Source organism: Carassius auratus, chromosome 49 (genome assembly GCF_003368295.1).
Source record: "Carassius auratus strain Wakin chromosome 49, ASM336829v1, whole genome shotgun sequence".
NCBI lineage: Eukaryota > Metazoa > Chordata > Actinopteri > Cypriniformes > Cyprinidae > Carassius > Carassius auratus.
In genome coordinates this window covers 487,262-504,031 of record NC_039291.1, presented here as the reverse complement: position 1 = coordinate 504,031, position 16,770 = coordinate 487,262, and the positions used below count along the sequence as shown (strand labels likewise).

General features: G+C 38.7%; 3 protein-coding genes across 3 annotated transcripts in view; 1 reads left to right on the top strand and 2 right to left on the bottom strand.

Annotated features, from left to right (window-relative positions):
- Positions 1-73: 73 nt before the first annotated feature.
- Positions 74-2,540, top strand: LOC113065987 (uncharacterized). Its single transcript, XM_026237521.1, has 3 exons — positions 74-1,029; positions 1,224-1,341; positions 1,613-2,540. Exons 1-3 carry the CDS (start codon positions 215-217, stop codon positions 2,372-2,374), a joined length of 1,695 nt encoding a protein of 564 aa, XP_026093306.1. The 5' UTR covers positions 74-214; the 3' UTR covers positions 2,375-2,540.
- A 102-nt stretch (positions 2,541-2,642) lies between these two features.
- Positions 2,643-5,719, bottom strand: LOC113065992 (uncharacterized). Its single transcript, XM_026237541.1, has 4 exons — positions 5,488-5,719; positions 4,563-4,757; positions 4,392-4,471; positions 2,643-3,901 (listed from the first exon to the last, which is right to left on the bottom strand). Exons 1-4 carry the CDS (start codon positions 5,515-5,517, stop codon positions 2,932-2,934), a joined length of 1,275 nt encoding a protein of 424 aa, XP_026093326.1. The 5' UTR covers positions 5,518-5,719; the 3' UTR covers positions 2,643-2,931.
- Positions 5,720-11,208: 5,489 nt separating this feature from the next.
- Positions 11,209-16,770, bottom strand: part of LOC113065985 (short transient receptor potential channel 1-like) — a 45,405-nt gene continuing 39,843 nt past the window's right edge. Inside the window, exons 10-13 of the mRNA XM_026237518.1 lie at positions 16,012-16,199; positions 15,161-15,362; positions 14,424-14,618; positions 11,209-12,000 (exon numbers count right to left, since the gene is read on the bottom strand). Of these exons, the coding sequence (XP_026093303.1) occupies positions 11,773-12,000; positions 14,424-14,618; positions 15,161-15,362; positions 16,012-16,199 (813 nt within the window). The 3' untranslated portion in view covers positions 11,209-11,772. The remainder of the gene's footprint in view (positions 12,001-14,423; positions 14,619-15,160; positions 15,363-16,011; positions 16,200-16,770) is intronic.

Here is a 16,770-nt window from a genome sequence, read left to right as displayed (position 1 = left end):
ATTTGAAATGAGCGACTTACATTTGGGTCCTAAGACGCAGTGGTTTAACTCAGTCGCCTCGAACGTATGAAATTAAATAGTCAACTAGGGATTTTTTTATGTTTATTAAAGATTGTATTAGCACTTATATTTATTTTATACGTGATATACTTGTTGTTTAATTCTTGCAATATAAAATTACTGTTCAAATTTCTGTAAAACGAATCAGGCAAAGATGTCGGCTACTTTACAGGTCTTTAATGGAGCGGAGTGGAGGAGGCGCCAGAATAGACGTATATATTTATTATGTCAATTGGAGGCGCCCTCTGTTGGCCAGCGACAGAATAGGCTATATGCACACGGAGGTGATGACGTACTTCCGCTAAAATCTCAGCCTGCTAAGCCATTTCCGCTCGCGCTGAGGCGATTGTTTACAAAGCGATATAACAGCAACTACAATATGACTAGTAAGAAAACGTTCAAATTTCAGCGAACCATCTATAGTACAGCCGAGCATTGTTGTGTGCCTCTGTGTCAAGCTTCGAGCAAGTACAACAGTTTACTTAGTTTTCATACATTTCCATCTGACGCGGAAATCAGGCGAAAATGGCTTGTAGCTATCCGGAGGGACAAATTCACAGTTACTCCCCATACCCGAGTATGTAGCCGACATTTTAACAAGGATGATGTTCGTGAGCCCTTATCAGAGACGGGGAGGCGGCTATTAAACAAGGGAGCTGTCCCAGCACTGTTTGAGTGGAACAATTTCACCCTTCCCACTTCACGACCGGGGGTGTGGGAGAGGAGAGAGCGTCCGCCTCCGATGACGGAGGATGACGGCGACGCAGGCGAGAAAGCTGATATCCCTATGGACCACGACTACGCTTCGGCTTCAGATCCTGCAGTTGTTGATTTAGCCCTTGATGACAACATGTCTCTCAGAGATGAGATTCTCAAGCTGAGGGAACACGTCGAGAAGCTGACAATGAATCAGCGCTTTGGAATTCATCGTTTTGCTGCCTCAGACAAGGACATACGTTTTTTCACAAGGTAAGATATCAGATTGTTCTGTAGTAACGTTACTTTTGCAACAACAGATATAGTTGTGTGTGTGTGTGTGTGTGTGAGAGAGAGAGGGAGAGAGGAAGGCTAACAGAGTTGTATATTTGAAATGCTTCCAAGTAATATCATAGTATACACTGATATAATATTTAAATGATTATATCTGAATTGTATTTATTTAGATTTGCATCCTATGACCTGCTGATGAGATTCTGGGCCTTAATAGAGCCATCACTGCCAAATATGGTCAGTGTGACACAAGCACAGAGAGGCACCTTTACAGAGCCAAGTTCCACTGTAGTAAGTAGTTATTTACATGGCCCATACAATAAAACTTAAAGGGATAGTTCACTTCAAAATTAAAATTCTGTCATCATATACTCACCCTCAAGTTGTTTCAAACCTGTATGAATTTCTTTCTTCTGCTGAACACAAAGGAAGATATTTTGAAGAAAGAAAGAAATTCACTGAGTATATGATTTTCATTTTGAAGTGAACTATCCCTTTAACAAAGATCAGGGCTAATAGAGGTTGAGAGAAACATAACGCAAATTGTTTTTCTTTTGAACAGACTCGTTTCCTGCAGCCCATTGATGAGATGTTCATGTTTCTCAATTACCTGGCACTGGGTTCAAAACAGCGTGATCTTGCTGACCGGTATGGAGTCCACCAGTCCACAGTCAGTCGGATCATTACAACATGGAGCAACTTTCTGTACACTGTGCTAGGGTCTGTGAGGATCTGGATACCAGAGGAGAAAATAAGGGCACATCTGCCAGCTGAGTTTAAGGACTATGCAGACACTACAGTCATCCTGGACTGCACAGAGCTAAGGTGCCAGTGCCCTTCATCACCTCTTCTCCAAAGTGAAATGTTCTCAGCATACAAGTCCCACTGTACTCTCAAAGGGCTGCTTGGAGTGGCTCCTCATGGGGCGGTCACATTTATTTCTCAACTGTACGCTGGTTCCATCAGTGACAAACAGATCACGCGTGAGTCTGGAATTCTCTCCCTTTTGAGACCTGGAATGGCCATCATGGTCGACCGAGGTTTTCTGGTTGATGACCTTGTACCTTGCAAGATTTATAGGCCAGCATTTCTCTCTGGAAGATCCCAGATGTCTGCCTGTGAGGTCAGGGAGACCCAAGCAATTGCACGCCTCAGGGTGCATGTTGAGCGCCTCATACGGCGTGTTAAGGAACACAAGTTCTTTGACACAGAGATTCCACTTCGGCTTTTTGGCAACATTAATCAGCTGTATACTGTTGCATGTCTTCTGACGAACTATGAAAACGGGCCTCTTGTAAAGGCTTGGGCAAAGAAGCCAGAGTAGCAGCAGTAGAAAAAAATAAAAATTAATAACCTATGACCATTTGTATAACTACTTTCTTTAAATGTACCTTTGTAAATTACTTTGTATAAATTGAATTTTATAATTAATGTTATGTATGCACTGCTGTACATTGCACATACTCTTTGAATAAAGAACTACTGAATTATTTGCATGTTATATGTACTTTACCTCACCAATGCTTTTAAGCCATCTGTAATATAAGAATAATACTTTCATGCACAGTGAATTATTTACTGAATAACATTTATTTAGGGCTCCCAATTTACAAACAACAGTTATAAAATACTATTTTTAGGTAACCAATTATCAAAAAAATTAATCGGAAGAACATGTAACATGTAATTTAATAATAGATTAGTATTAATACAACAAGAAACATAGTAATACAATTAAGAAAAAATATAAAAACTTGAATCAATATATATGTACAAATATTTTGAAATGGATTGAACTAATAAGAGTTACTGCCAGTAAGAGAAATGGAGAAAAGAGAAATTAACAGCACTCTATAAAGAAGTGTGATAGGCAATCAGAATCTAATTATTTAGGGAAGCAAAGAGGTAACAATAAAAATAAAAAAAATCAATTTTTACTTTCATTGTTTTTGTGATTTCATTGTCTCTGGGAATCCTCTGAATAAACATGTCCTCCTGTGTGTAGACAACAAAGTCACACCAGTCTAAACCAGAAATCAACATCTGGCCCTGGATTTGCCAAAAGTAGGAATGAGATTTCCTTAATGTGTGTGTGCCCTCACTGATCTTAATATATGGGCAGTCAACATAGCTTGCAACATTGGGGCATTTAATTTCAACAAGGCCAAACACTGTCTGCCCCTTTGGATCGTACACAATGCCATCAGGTGATGACCCCATCCAGGGTGCATCAGGGTGGATAAGAAAGCCGCAGGGATAGTGGTTAACCTCCCTTACTCTGCAGTACTCCTCTACTGCTGCAGGTTCCATGTCAAGCCCCCTCCTCATGTCGGCAGTCTGATGGCTAGGTCTCAGAAGTCTTTTGGCAAGATTTTCAGCAGAGCTCTGTGCCCTGGTGTGACATACCTCTCTGAACTTGGAGGAGGTGATGCGGGGCCGCCTCAGTTGGTGCCACTCGATGCAGGAACTCTGCTCTTTTGTGCTGTTGGCAATTTTGTGTGCGTTCTCTAATGTTGTTTCCAGGGACATCATGTGGTGCTGCTGATGTTCAGTGCAGACAAAAGAGCAGGTAGCGGGTCCCAGCCTGTAACCCTGAAGTGGCAGCTGTGGGGGAGAAGGAGCATCTGTGTGGGGACAGGTTTTTGGAACTCTTTTTGCTGGCATATGATAGGATAACACACTTCCTTCTTGCACTTTTCCAAATGCAGAGTCAACCAGAGGAACATTAATGTCCATAGCCATAGTTGTTATCAGTGGAGCCACATCACTTGGAACATCATGGTAGACTTCATCCACCCTGAGTGTGGAAAGTTCAGGCAGAGCTGAACTGACACCCTTATACAAGTTGCTCCTATGGAAAAAACAAAATAATGTTTTTTTTTTTATTAAATTTTTTAAAATGAGCCATAAAGTAAGTTACATATAAGTTGAATGAACAAAATAACAAAAAAAAAGCTTTATTTATTTAAACATACAATGTATCATATGATGAGATTATTACTTTATCTGAGGTCTCACTGATTACTACAGAAAATGCATTACTACTATATCTGCACTTGAGAGCACTTTGACTCGGCGCAGTAATATCCACAGAAATATCCTTTTAGGAGTGATGATATTACTGCGCCGAGTCAAAGTGCTCCCAAGTGCAAATATAGTAGTGTTCCCAAGTGCTATTCTGCCATACATTATAGTTATCCATTATAGTTATCCAGAGCAATTAAGTGCACGCACTGAGACGAGAAAGGTATGCATCAACTCATCTTAGTTAAGGGAATAACATAGTTTAATATGAAAAAACAGTGGAGTGTTCCTTTAATGATAATAAAAATAATACTAACCTAATGCCTTCCATCAGTTTTCGTTCCTTGGGTCTGGCTGAAAGAATCACCATGTCATTTACAAGACCAGGTTTAACACCCTGCATTTGAACAAAAAAGGTTTTCAATAAACACAAACATCCATAAATAGAAAATTAAGTAGAAAAGTACCCTGTTAAAAACATTAGTTACCATGGATCTTGGCTTATGCCACTTCTGTTCAGTCTCTGTGCAGCTGTGTGTTGGGGGAACAGAGGTGATGCTAAGCTGGCAATAATGTGCAGTCTGGTACAACAGTGCTGCCACATGATTACACACAGCTGTACCTGCCACACAGGTACACTGGCAGCTTTGTAGCTGCACAGGACGGGCATCCCCAAGCACAATCTGAAAATACACAAATCTGTTATAATAGAATTAAAGTGCAGTTTTTTAAAAAGAGAATACATGAGTACAGTGAGAATGTTTAACAAAACAAACAAATTTGAACCATCGACATATAATTATTAACTACTAAAACAATTAATAACTACTAAACAATTTGTATGAGCTAAAATTGTAGCCACAATATTATTTATATTATTATTTATCTCACTTTACTCATCATCCCCAACAGTGGACACAGAACGTGTGTCAATGCAGTGACAAAACGGAACTCAGTTTCTGTGAATCCCAGTGATTAGCGTACATATTTAAATATCGATAAATATTCCAACACACCAGTGTTATTTATGGTATGGTAAATGAAATTTGTCTTTAAAATAACCTTTAGCATTATTAGATGCAATGATTCACAGAAACTTTGATCTGCCAAACGTAACCTGTCTCATGAACCATGAACCATGAACCAATCTGCGCTGAACCTGCAGTATAACTTTCTCTTACGCTTAAGCTGTGAGGCTTTTGGCTTTTCCTCATAGATCTGTAGCACTCAGCCCTAATCGTTACCTCTCCTGTGCTTGAATCCTTGTTTGAAACTGACATTGACAAAGGCGTTAGGAAAATTGGCTGTGATTGACACATAATAGTAAACATAGCCTACGCTGCACCTGCTGCGCTAGCACTAGATAGCATGCATGCTATGGGCATGTAAACACAGAACACGTCCAGATCTTACCTTCAAAATTGTGGATGTAGCTTGACACATACAATTTGAAGCCCTTCTCTTTCTTGGTTGTCGAAGTGTGACATAACTTTTGTATGATTCGACTCACGTCGTTGACCGTTACCTTTGGGACATCTTGAAGGGACCGAGTGAAAAATGCCATAGTTGTTATTGACGCTATGTGCGCCGTCGACGCCGGATGTAACCTGGCTGGCCGACTTGGAATGCGGAAGTGAGTGTGCATATAGCCTATTAAAGCGCCAACTTTACATTTACGTGTTTAGAAACCTCAGAATGGTATTTTTTAAATAACTAATATGTTGGACAATTGATTCTGAGTCCTGACCATAGACTTTATAAAAACTGACCATAGATTGGGTCCTGACCATAGACTGTATAAAAGTCCTTACGAACATAGTTGCCACAAAAATGGCAAAAAATATATATATATATATATATATCCTTGTTAAATAATTGTTAATTCTGATTGGTCAATCCTCAACAGCGCTGAGAAAAATAACACGTCACATGCTCCAGCAGCTATTTGGTTAATAATTGCAAGAACAATGACACTGATTAATATTAACAATGTATGATATGGTTATTATATCGAATTGTAGCTTTTCAAATCTTAGATGTAGCTATGTAATAAATGTGGCAGGAAAGAAAAGAACATTTCGGTCATAGTTTCAATGGTTGGCTATTTTTGTTTTCAGTATTCTGTTGACTGAAGTAAGGCTATATGTAGACAGCTGGAGTACCTACTATCACGACTTTTACAGCTTTGCAATGTCTACCTGCTTGATATTTTATACCCTGATTCTGGTTTAGAAATTCGTCCCCTCCCTGGAACTTTTTGTTTTTCTGTCTTTTTTTATTTTATTTTAATTTTTACTGTTTTATCTTTGTATGTATAATGTTTATTCAATTAAAAGGTGAATAGTGGAATATTTTCCAAATTAGGCTACACATTAGGCTACATTAATTAAATTATAAACCTTGTAACACACATATTATATTGCAGACCTAAATGATCTGTAAATTTGAATCAATATAATTTATGAGCAATTTTATAAGCAGCAACTATTATAAAAACTAACTAGTGATTGAAAGATTTGAATAGACAAACGTAATTTAAGTAAATAATAAATTATGTAATTGCACTATTAAACCAGGAGGTGGTTAAAGCTAATCATTTATATTGTACAATGAAATTAGAGGATATATGTATATTTTTAATTAGTTGTTTTATCCTGATAAATGAATAAAATACTCATAATCAGACTACAGTTACTTTTTTTATTGATTGCATGATTATATATTGCTCACACAATAGCAATAAATTATTTATCATTTATTAATTGTCCCTATTTACATATTTTAAATGTTCTAAAATAGATAAAGGTTTCTAAAATAGGCTACCACTTATCTACGCTCAGTTCTAATATACATGGTCCTAGTATGTACCTTTAAGGTACCAATATGTGCCCTTTAGAGGTAAATAAGTTACAAAGTTTTACCTTTTTAAAAGGTATTGCCTCAAAGACAGCTTTGGTTTTGTGATCCAGGAATGTATCAATACACAACTTCATTCATAAATAAATAACATGGATTATCTTCTTCACTGAAAACAGTACATGCTGTGAAAATTGGTCAGTTAAATTTTAATCTTAAAATGATTGTAAACAACAAAAACAGATAACACAGGCTTAATTTATCAATTGTCAAAGTTTGAATGTGTCTATATGTCAAGTGTTGAAATGGGTAGAATTTAAAAACTGCCTGATTTGCATGTACTGCAATGATGATGCAATAGAAAGTCATGGCAAGATTGTGTGTGCTAAACACATCATGTATGCAACCTAGTCAAAAACACAATCTATCAAACATAACATAAACAGGTGTAACTAAGAAGGAGAGGTTGCTAGCACATCACGTCCACAAGGCGTCTTTACCACGCCTTTCCCTGACTACAAGCAGAGCCTGTCAGGAGGCTCCACCACTCTGTCTGCTTAGCAGTCCTGAGTTCTGCAGGTGATGCTTGGGATGAACTAGGATGATCCACAGACTTTGGCCCCTCGACACTCACTGGCTCTGATGTCTTTGTCCACTTATCATCGTTAAGCTCGTGAAGGGACTCGTTAGCAGCTGATGTGCTATTGCGAAGAATGTTGTGACGGTACTCTCTACTTCCACAGTCAACAACATAAGATCTTGGGGCACAGTGTGATCTCACAACAACTCTAGGAGACCATTTGTGACTGCCAGGATGTGGTTGCATCCTTACTTCATCTTCAGGCTTCAGCGCAGCACGAGGGCCGCTTGCCCTCTTGCGGTTGTAGTAAAACTTCTGAACACTTTTGCTTTTGTCTAGTTGCCGTTTAACTTTGAGGGGGTCGTACGCTGCAGGTGTGAGCAGCAGACGGGCAGCAGGCAGGTTGTTGCGGAGACGCCTGCTCATCAGATGTTTGTCTGGTGCCTTACACCAAAGTTTCTTAACAGTCTGGACTGAGCGCTCTGCCTCACCATTGGAGTGTGGCGTATGTGGGGATGATGTTTTGTGAATGATTCCATAACTTTGACAGAAATCCTTAAACTCATCCGCTGAATATCGTGGACCATTGTCTGTTCGAAGGTAGTCTGCTGAATTGAGCCTTGAGCTTTTCTATGACAGCATGACAATGTAACCCCTTCAGCTTCTCCACTTCAATGAAGTTTGAGTAGTAATCCACCAGCAGAACATAATGGTTCCTTCAAACTCAAACAGGTCAGAAGCTACTTCTTCGAATGGAATATCAGGCTTTTCTGTTGGTTTGAGTGGTTAGGTAACCGGTTCTGAAAGTCTGCACACTTGCCGCAGTTCTTCACCATTTGCTTAATTTAAGAACTCATGCCTGGCCAGTATAGGACCTCGTTGAGCTCTCTGTTTGCTCTTCACTATTCCTAAGTGAGACTGATCTATAAGCTTCAGCATATGTTCTCGCATGGAAGGGGGAACGAATATATGGAGACCTTTATAGACAACACCATCAGCAATGACTTGTTGGCTTTGTGAGTCCCAAAATGAATCCGTATAATCACACACTTTGTGTACCAACAAATGTATAACCGAAAGTTTAGGATGTCAAAATGAAAATACTTGTTCAAATAGTAGACATAAGCCATATTTAACCTTTCCCAAATTTACTAGTTTGATTCTGCTGCTTCTACTTCTTTGATTTGTCCTACGCTGTCAGATTTTCCTTCCTCCCACTAAAACAGTGGGTAGTACAATTCCACAACGAAAAATGCTACTGTAAAGTTATGGTTTATTAACGTCTACACCTACCACAACCCTAATCATACCCTTACAGTACTGCAAATACAGTAATTATGTGTTATATTCGCAGTTGTAGCTAGAAGGGATAAAGCTACAGGAAACCAACAATAAATATGATTTTATACCAATTAGATTGCATTTTTATTAAAGTCTACACTTACCCCAACCCTAAACTTACCCTAACAGTAATGCAGATACATTAAATATCGTTGTTTAGCATGAGACAAAGGACGCGATATTGATGTGCGCATGCGCAGTAAACCCGGGTAGGAAATTGTCAGGACACTGGCCTCACTCCTTGTTCCCACATCCCTCGGCCCCGCCCCACTCGCCACAGATATAAACTTGCAATTGTGAGTTATAAAGTTAGAATTGCACAAAAGAAACTCAGATTCTGAGAATTGTGAGATTTAAACTCGCAATGGTGAGAAAAAAGAAAGTCAAAATTAGGAGAAAAAAGTCAGAATTGTAGGATATGAACTATCAATTTGCGGAAAAAAAAGAATTGCATGTTTATATCTTGCATTTATGACTTTATAACTCACAATTCTGAGTTTATGTCAAACAGTATCACACAATCGCACATTGCAAGGTAGGTAAATGAACAAATTGTGAGAAAAAAGTAATAGATCATGCGTTTATATCACGGAATTCTGACTGTAACTCGCAATTTCAACTTTAAATTTCGCAATTCAGAGAAAAGAAGTCAAAATTACGAGTTTATATCATACAATTCTGTGAATAAAAATAGAATTGTGAGAAAAAAGTGCAAATAAATCCTTGTTTTATTTTTATTTTTTTAATTCAGTGGCTGAAACAGGCTTCCATAGGTTAGTTTAAGTACTGAAATTAAGAAAAGCTCCCTAATATAGACAAAAAAGCCCAAATTTTGATATAGATCTGAGTAATTGAAGTAAATCAAATTAGTCTCCAAAGCTTATTATGTTTTTTTTTTTTTTTTTTTTGCCCATTAGTGATCACTGGAACCATCATCACCACTGTAATGTATGCCACCATCTCCATTATTAATATCTACAAGGAAGGTAACCTTGATATCCAGCAGGCTGGCACACCATGAGCACAAAGACTGTCATCCTTTGCAATAAGTGCCCCTACATCAGACGGGGTAAGGGCCTTCCTCAGCTTTGGTAAATGGAAACACTAACACGCTGGACAGATTGATCTGCCTCACAGACCTGCTGAAGCACATCATTGTAACCACTCATACTGAATACGTAATTGTGTTCCTGTTTGTAATGCTTGTTTGTTTGTCAGTGTGTAAAAATACAGAAATATTTCAGGTTATTTTTTCACTTCATTTCTGAGAACAGCATTTGTAGCATGATGTCAGTTACCACAGACTGAAATAGCTTCCAACAGGTTTTCTGTTAACTCAGCTGTGAGCGCTGTTTAATTAAGATTACAAAAACAAAGGTTCTACAAATAAAGATTGCCTTGCTATATTTCGGTTATGAAAAAACTTACAAACTTCAAGCAGCTAGTTGCTCTTAAAGGTGCAATCAATAGTATGGTGTTAATTTAACTCTTTCCCTGCCATTGAAGGAATTTTCAAGCTTCCCATGTTTTCATTGTTATATGATAGGGGGCACTATTACACATCTTCTGAAGGGGTACAACATCTCCGGATCAAAACACAGGTGAAGAAGAAGAAGAAACAATTATGCAGATGCATAAGAAAGGTGATAATTAAAAATTAAACATCATACAAATTAAAACTGTTTAACATTACCGAACTAAATATCAAGCCAGGAAATGGTGTAAGACTGCGCCAGCTTTGGAGGTTTTGATGGAAGCTATCTACTAATTTGACAAAAACACAATTTTATAATATAAATATTAAAACAATATATATATATATATATATATATATATATATATATATATATATATATATATATATATATATATATATATACACACAATAACACTGCAGGGAAAATAGTTTAAAAAATTACATAATAAGGAACAGATTGCATTTTAGTAAACAGTTCTGTTCCATCAATTATTACATTTTTAACTTTGTCTTCATAGTAAAAATAATAGCTTTTAAGTTCGGACCAACATGAGAGTGAGAAAATAATGGTAAAATTGTAATTTTTAGGTCAACATTAAGCAGCTCATTATACAGTGCTTGGCAACAGTGAAGTTAACAGCCTGACCCACTGTCAAAGTGTGTTTTATGACAAAATCTCTGTCATATGTTTATAAGGCATATAAACATATGGAGTGAATAGTGCGACTGAGGCCCCAGATAAAAGCTGATCCAAAGCCCTCTCTGAATGTCTCGGCCGTTCCGTCGCTGCATTCAGGTTTTATTCTGTATTGTGTCGCTAGGTTTGAACTACTTCTTCATGAGCCAGGCAGATGAGCAGGGCCGTGGAATAAAAAAAAAATCCACACATGGATGAGTGATGTCTTCATATGTGCCATGAATATCCCAACTTTCCTTCATCGCACTTTCCAGAGGAGGCAGAGGACTGTTGAAGTACATGGCACACTCCTGGTTGGGCTCTCTTGGTTCCTACTTCTCTTCTGACTGTTGTGTTGAGCATCAAAATGGCAGCAGGAGCAAAATTTGTAAGACATGGCGAAGAAAGCTAGGAGGATCTTTGTTCCTGATGTCTAAAAGGCAATAAACCTTAGTAGCACACCTTTGAAATCATGCTGAAATATACCACAATACCCACGGAAAAAATAAGGTATCCAAGTTCAGTATAAAACATTTCATCGTAAATGTTATTTATTTGAAAAGAATTACACTTTTAGAAAACAGGTAGGACGCAATAATATTACATAAGTTATGGTTATGTACTGTAGGCTTTGGTGTAGAATAAACCGAGCATAATAACTATTCCAGTAGAGTCCCAGGACTTTTTCATCTTCCAAAAAAAATAAAAAAAATAAGGAGAAGAGCATTGCTGAGCATGCTGGGACAGTTATACTAAATTCACATGGGCTTAGCTTCTGGGGTAAAACATGGCATATTTGGAAGTGCGGAAGCCCAAAAGGTCCCTCATTTCATTGCGAAACTTGGAGAGGTCTTGCCGCAGATCATTGAGGTTCTCTACCGTGGCCTGGTCTGTGCTTTGCATCTTCTGCCTTGTGGAGGTCAGGTAACGGTGAACAAGACAGCATATAATCTTCTGGTAGTTCTCATCTCTTTTCTGCTTCAGGTTTCTCCATTCCTGGAAACAAAGATTTAGAAGGGTCACTGGCAAGTTGACTATAAGGGATAACATGTGTAGAGCTCTCCTCTTTTAGAAGACTGCCAAAGTCACCCTTTTTTCCATCAAAATGGTCATGTGATCCAAGACACAGTTTTCAACCAATGCTCAGGAAAACCGCAAAATCGCAAAGCAGCCCCATTTTTTTCCACAGAAATGAAAAATTAACTGTAACATAGCTTCACATTGATTACACTACTATGCAAATAGTCCAAAAATAAACACGATACCAGAAGTGACCAGTCCTGCTCTTTGAGGGCCAACTTTCTGTCAAATTTTAAATAAACCTGCCTGGAAGTTTTAAAGCACTCCTAAATAGGGATGGGTACCGAAAAACGGTACGGTACGGACTGGTACGTACTTGAATCGATACCGGAGTACTGATAAGCTTCAGGACAAACAATACTGTTATCGATACTCGCATTGTTTGCTTGTCATGTTCCTTCACTGAATAATGTGGCCGATGTTTGCTCGACGTGAGTGTGATTTCCAGCGCATGTGCTTGTTTGCAATCAGTCATCGAGGCAAGAGTGAAACGTTTGAAAGTGTGGGCTCTAGTTACAAAACTAAGCAACACCACTGTCAGATGGAATATATGCAATTAAACATTTACTAACAGAACACAACATACCTCAGGCAATGTGCTTTATTATGCTACTGTATATCTCACAGCTCCAGCTCCAAATGCAATGCGCAAGACACATTAACATCAAATGTCAATTCAGCGGTAAAGTTACACTCACAAGACACTGCACTTATTTGCAATCACAAAAGTACACTATTTGCGTGTGCTCTAAAGCCTTGTTTGTAAAATGTTTTATTTGCTACGTATCAGTATTGGTATCGGTATCGGTATTGGTATCGATGAAAATGTAAACAATACCCATCCCCATTCCTAAAGACCTTGACTACCCGGTTCAGTTGTGTTTAAATTACAGCTGAAGTTAAAGGGGGGGGTGAAATGCTATTTCATGCATACTGAGTTGTTTACACCGTTAAAGAGTTGGATTCCCATGCTAAACATGGACAAAGTTTCAAAAATTAAGTTGTACGTTTAAAGCAGTATTTCTGTTCCAAAAATACTCCTTCCGGTTTGTCACAAGTTTCGTAAAGTTTTTTTCGAGTATGGCTCTGTGTGACGTTAGATGGAGCGGAATTTCCTTATATGGGTCCTGAGGGCACGTCTGCCGGAAGAGCGCGCGCTCCCGTATAACAGAGCAGAGAGAGCACAACAGACTTCACTGATCAGAGCAAGAGCGTCGCGAAATGTCACAAAAGGAGTGTGTTTTTGGTTGCCAGGGCAAGACAACCCTGCACAGATTACCAAAGAAAAAACAGTATTAAGGGACCAGTGGATGGAGTTTATTTTTACAGAGCATCAACGGAGTTGTGCAAGTGTTTGTGTTTGTTCCCTGCATTTTGAAAATGCTTGTTTTACATTTGTGTATCGTTTATTTCTTAAGGATGAAACAATCCCAACGAAAAAGGGTCACGATCGTGTGTTGGAACCGCAGGCAGTGAGTAAAACTGCTTAAAATATCTCTGCCTCCTTGTTAGTGCCTCCCCTTCCATGCCAGAGACCCGGGTTCGAGCCCCGCTCGGAGCGAGTCGTTGCTGCTGCTGCTCTCGTTCAGTTTCAGCCTCTGGATCTGATTCTGGATCATAAATAAACGGCTGAATCTGACTCTAAGCCACGGTTTGTTTTGGATGATGGGTTTTCCCTCACAGTAATGTCACAGCTTCCACATCCTCTCAACGCAAAAGCCTACTGGCGCTCATGATTCTTTAGCTCCGCCCACACGTCACGCCTCCAGCCGGTCGTGTTTTTCCGGGAAAAATCGGTACAGACTATCTTTCTCTTATGAATATAATAAAACTAAAGACTTTTTGGAGTTATGAAGGGATGCAGTACTACTCTATAGATACTCAAGATTAACAGGATATTGGGTGAAAACGAGCATTTCACCCCCCCTTTAAAGCCTTCCGAGAGCAGGATTGGCACCCCTGGTGTATGCAGTTCTGTGCAGGAAGGTGGCCCTCCTGGAACAGGATTGGACACCTCATCATAAACTCTGTGCTCTATCTTGTTCCTGCTCAAGAAAGATTGAAACTGAGCAATTATTTTTCTTGTTTTTATTTTGCACATGGACAGTCGAATGTATGGACACCCTTTGTTCTCGTAGACAAACAAAAACTCCCTAGTAATGGAACATTTCTTTCACAATCACATGGCCTGCGCCAGCTACAGCACCATGCTGAAAGGATAGAATTTGATCTTGTTTGTCAAATTGATCAATTATCCATATATTGCTAAATGCAAACTATGACTATACAGTGCAGTAGGTAGAATTTCCCAGGTCTACGTTTAAATAAATCTTACATACCTTGAGGCTATTCTGTCTCTTGACCTTGCCTGTGGAAGTGTGTGAACAGATCCATTTGCTCAGGCTGATGACCAGGTAGCACACAGTCTTGGGCGAGGGGAGGATGTTGAAAGGTGGAGGCAGTGTGCACTTATCATCAAAGTAGCTGAGCCACAGCTTGGCCCTGGCAAACTTCCACTCCTTATCTTCATGGTTCTGCAAGCAGATAAAATCATTAAGGTACAACAATGATGCCTTCACTACCTGTTGCTAGGGGCCTAATACATGTTTCCAGATATACAGTACAAGTAACTACATGTATATGTACTCATACACATCTTCTTGATATAAAGAGTAAAATATCTGAAGATTGCTAACCATTAGTAATCCCACTTATTTTAGTCATGAATGACTGATCGCATGGAATGTATGCTTTTTCAAGTGCCTTTGTCCAGAACTGAGTGTCCATAAACGAAAATGTCTTCCAGTGTATGTGCCAGCTCAAAGGTTGTTGAAATAAACGGGACTGCTAATGGACAGACCTCCTCAAAACAACCAATTAGACCACATTAAACTCTCTGCTGCCCCATCATGTTTCAAGAACCCAGAGTGTTTATGTTATGTTAACACTGGTGAATAGAACTTTAGTTTATACATTTTTCCTGTCAGAAACAACAACACAATTATGGTATAATCATATGTCATGTTGAGAAAGCACCTATAGTTTTTGGAATCAAATCATCTCGAGGGTCACTCACAGCAATCTGTCTGAAGCTCTTATGCAGCATGGCCACCAGGAGTTTAGTGAGAACAATGACCACAACAATGTTGTAGGTACCGACGATAAGCGCACCAACAAACGGCCGCAGCTCATCTGTGTAGCTGATCCTTGTAACAAACAGAGCCACATGTGCCAGGGAAAAAATGTACCAGAAGAGCGCGTAGCATGTCCCCATAAACCTGGAGAAAGATGAAAATAAATGATTAAGGGAAACGATTTGATCAAAACAGACACCTCACATTGTTTTCATAGTCAGTGTGGAACCTTGCATCTTTGGAACAATGATTCATGGCCCCGTCCCAAATCGGACCGTAAACTATCATGGTCTTCCTCTGAGTCCACACTTTCATGATGTAAAGCTGCTTTGAATGTCGGGCAAAAGTTAGTCTACTCTGTGTGGGCTCAGCGACCCAGATGCACAGCAGCTGCAATGGGGGCACTCACAAGCACCCTACTGAAAGCTAAAATGACAAATGGGACACCCTATGGTCTCATGGACTTAACGGACATACGCATGTGGTGAAGGCACTTAGGACAGGGTCTATGTCACAGAAAACTAAAAACTGCTTTCTGTCAAAAATAAATTCCAAATGAGTCATATCATGAGGAAGAACTCAAAACTCAAAACTTCCTGCCGAATCCAAGAAAAAAGTTTACTGGAACAAAGATGCAAAAACTAATTTTGAAAGAAAAATGCATGATATGACCCCTTTGACTTTTATTTTTGCACCTTTTAGGAAAGACAACACGAGTCTTAGAGTAAAAGAGAGAAAAAAAATATATCTTTAAATTCTCTGATTAGTGTAAATGAGATAAAATACAAAGTACGTGTGAAAGGTGTCGCTGCTCTGCTCTCGACAGAAGATGCCCTCACAGTCCTTGGTTATATTTTTGGTGCTGGAGAGGTCCTTGTCTTTTCCATACAGTTGTGTCAGGCCAATGGTGAAAGAGATGAGTACGAGCAGGAATAAGCCAAGAAACTTCCCAAACTCTTGTAGCATCTGGCCCATGGAGATCTGCAATGACAAATACACCATCCCTTCCAAGTTACATATGGAGATACCATAGAGATCTGTAGAAAGGTTCATAATAAGAAACATTCCAAGTTAAATACAACTTAAGATGAACTGACATCATGCATGCATTCTGTGGATTACCACAGAAAATCATTTTGACTCATTCCTGTTTAGAGAAGAGAGAAACCTGGCAGCACTGAAAATATGTTTTATTTGGTTTATTAGTTTTGGCTCATCTTTTTGGAGTCCATATAAAAACACACAGTAAATTTAAAATTCCAATGAATACATTTAAAAAATGAAGATAAATACTCTGCTTTTTTTTTTTTTTTTTTGTCTGAAAACAGTTTAGTGTACTTAAATCTAATTAAGTATGATTATTGCATGGCTTAAGAATATATATATATATATATATATATATATATATATATATATATATATATGCCGTTTGGGGGTAATGAAAGGAGAACATTTCCAAATAGCTGCATTAGGCGAACCTAACCTAGTATACTAAACACATACAGTAGACTAACTTTTTTAATGTTCCTGGCTTTATCTGTGTTTAGATTCC

Excerpts from the sequence above, each read along its gene's own strand:
- LOC113065987 (XM_026237521.1), top strand. The coding sequence starts at position 215 with ATGTCGGCTACTTTACAGGTCTTTAATGGAGCGGAGTGGAGGAGGCGC. Across the intron at positions 1,030-1,223 it reads GACATACGTTTTTTCACAAG|ATTTGCATCCTATGACCTGC; the intron begins GTAAGATATCAG and ends GTATTTATTTAG. Across the intron at positions 1,342-1,612 it reads CAGAGCCAAGTTCCACTGTA|ACTCGTTTCCTGCAGCCCAT; the intron begins GTAAGTAGTTAT and ends TCTTTTGAACAG.
- LOC113065992 (XM_026237541.1), bottom strand. The coding sequence starts at position 5,517 with ATGTGTCAAGCTACATCCACAATTTTGAAG. Across the intron at positions 4,472-4,562 it reads GGCATAAGCCAAGATCCATG|GGTGTTAAACCTGGTCTTGT; the intron begins GTAACTAATGTT and ends GTTCAAATGCAG. Across the intron at positions 3,902-4,391 it reads AAACTGATGGAAGGCATTAG|GAGCAACTTGTATAAGGGTG; the intron begins GTTAGTATTATT and ends TTTTTTCCATAG.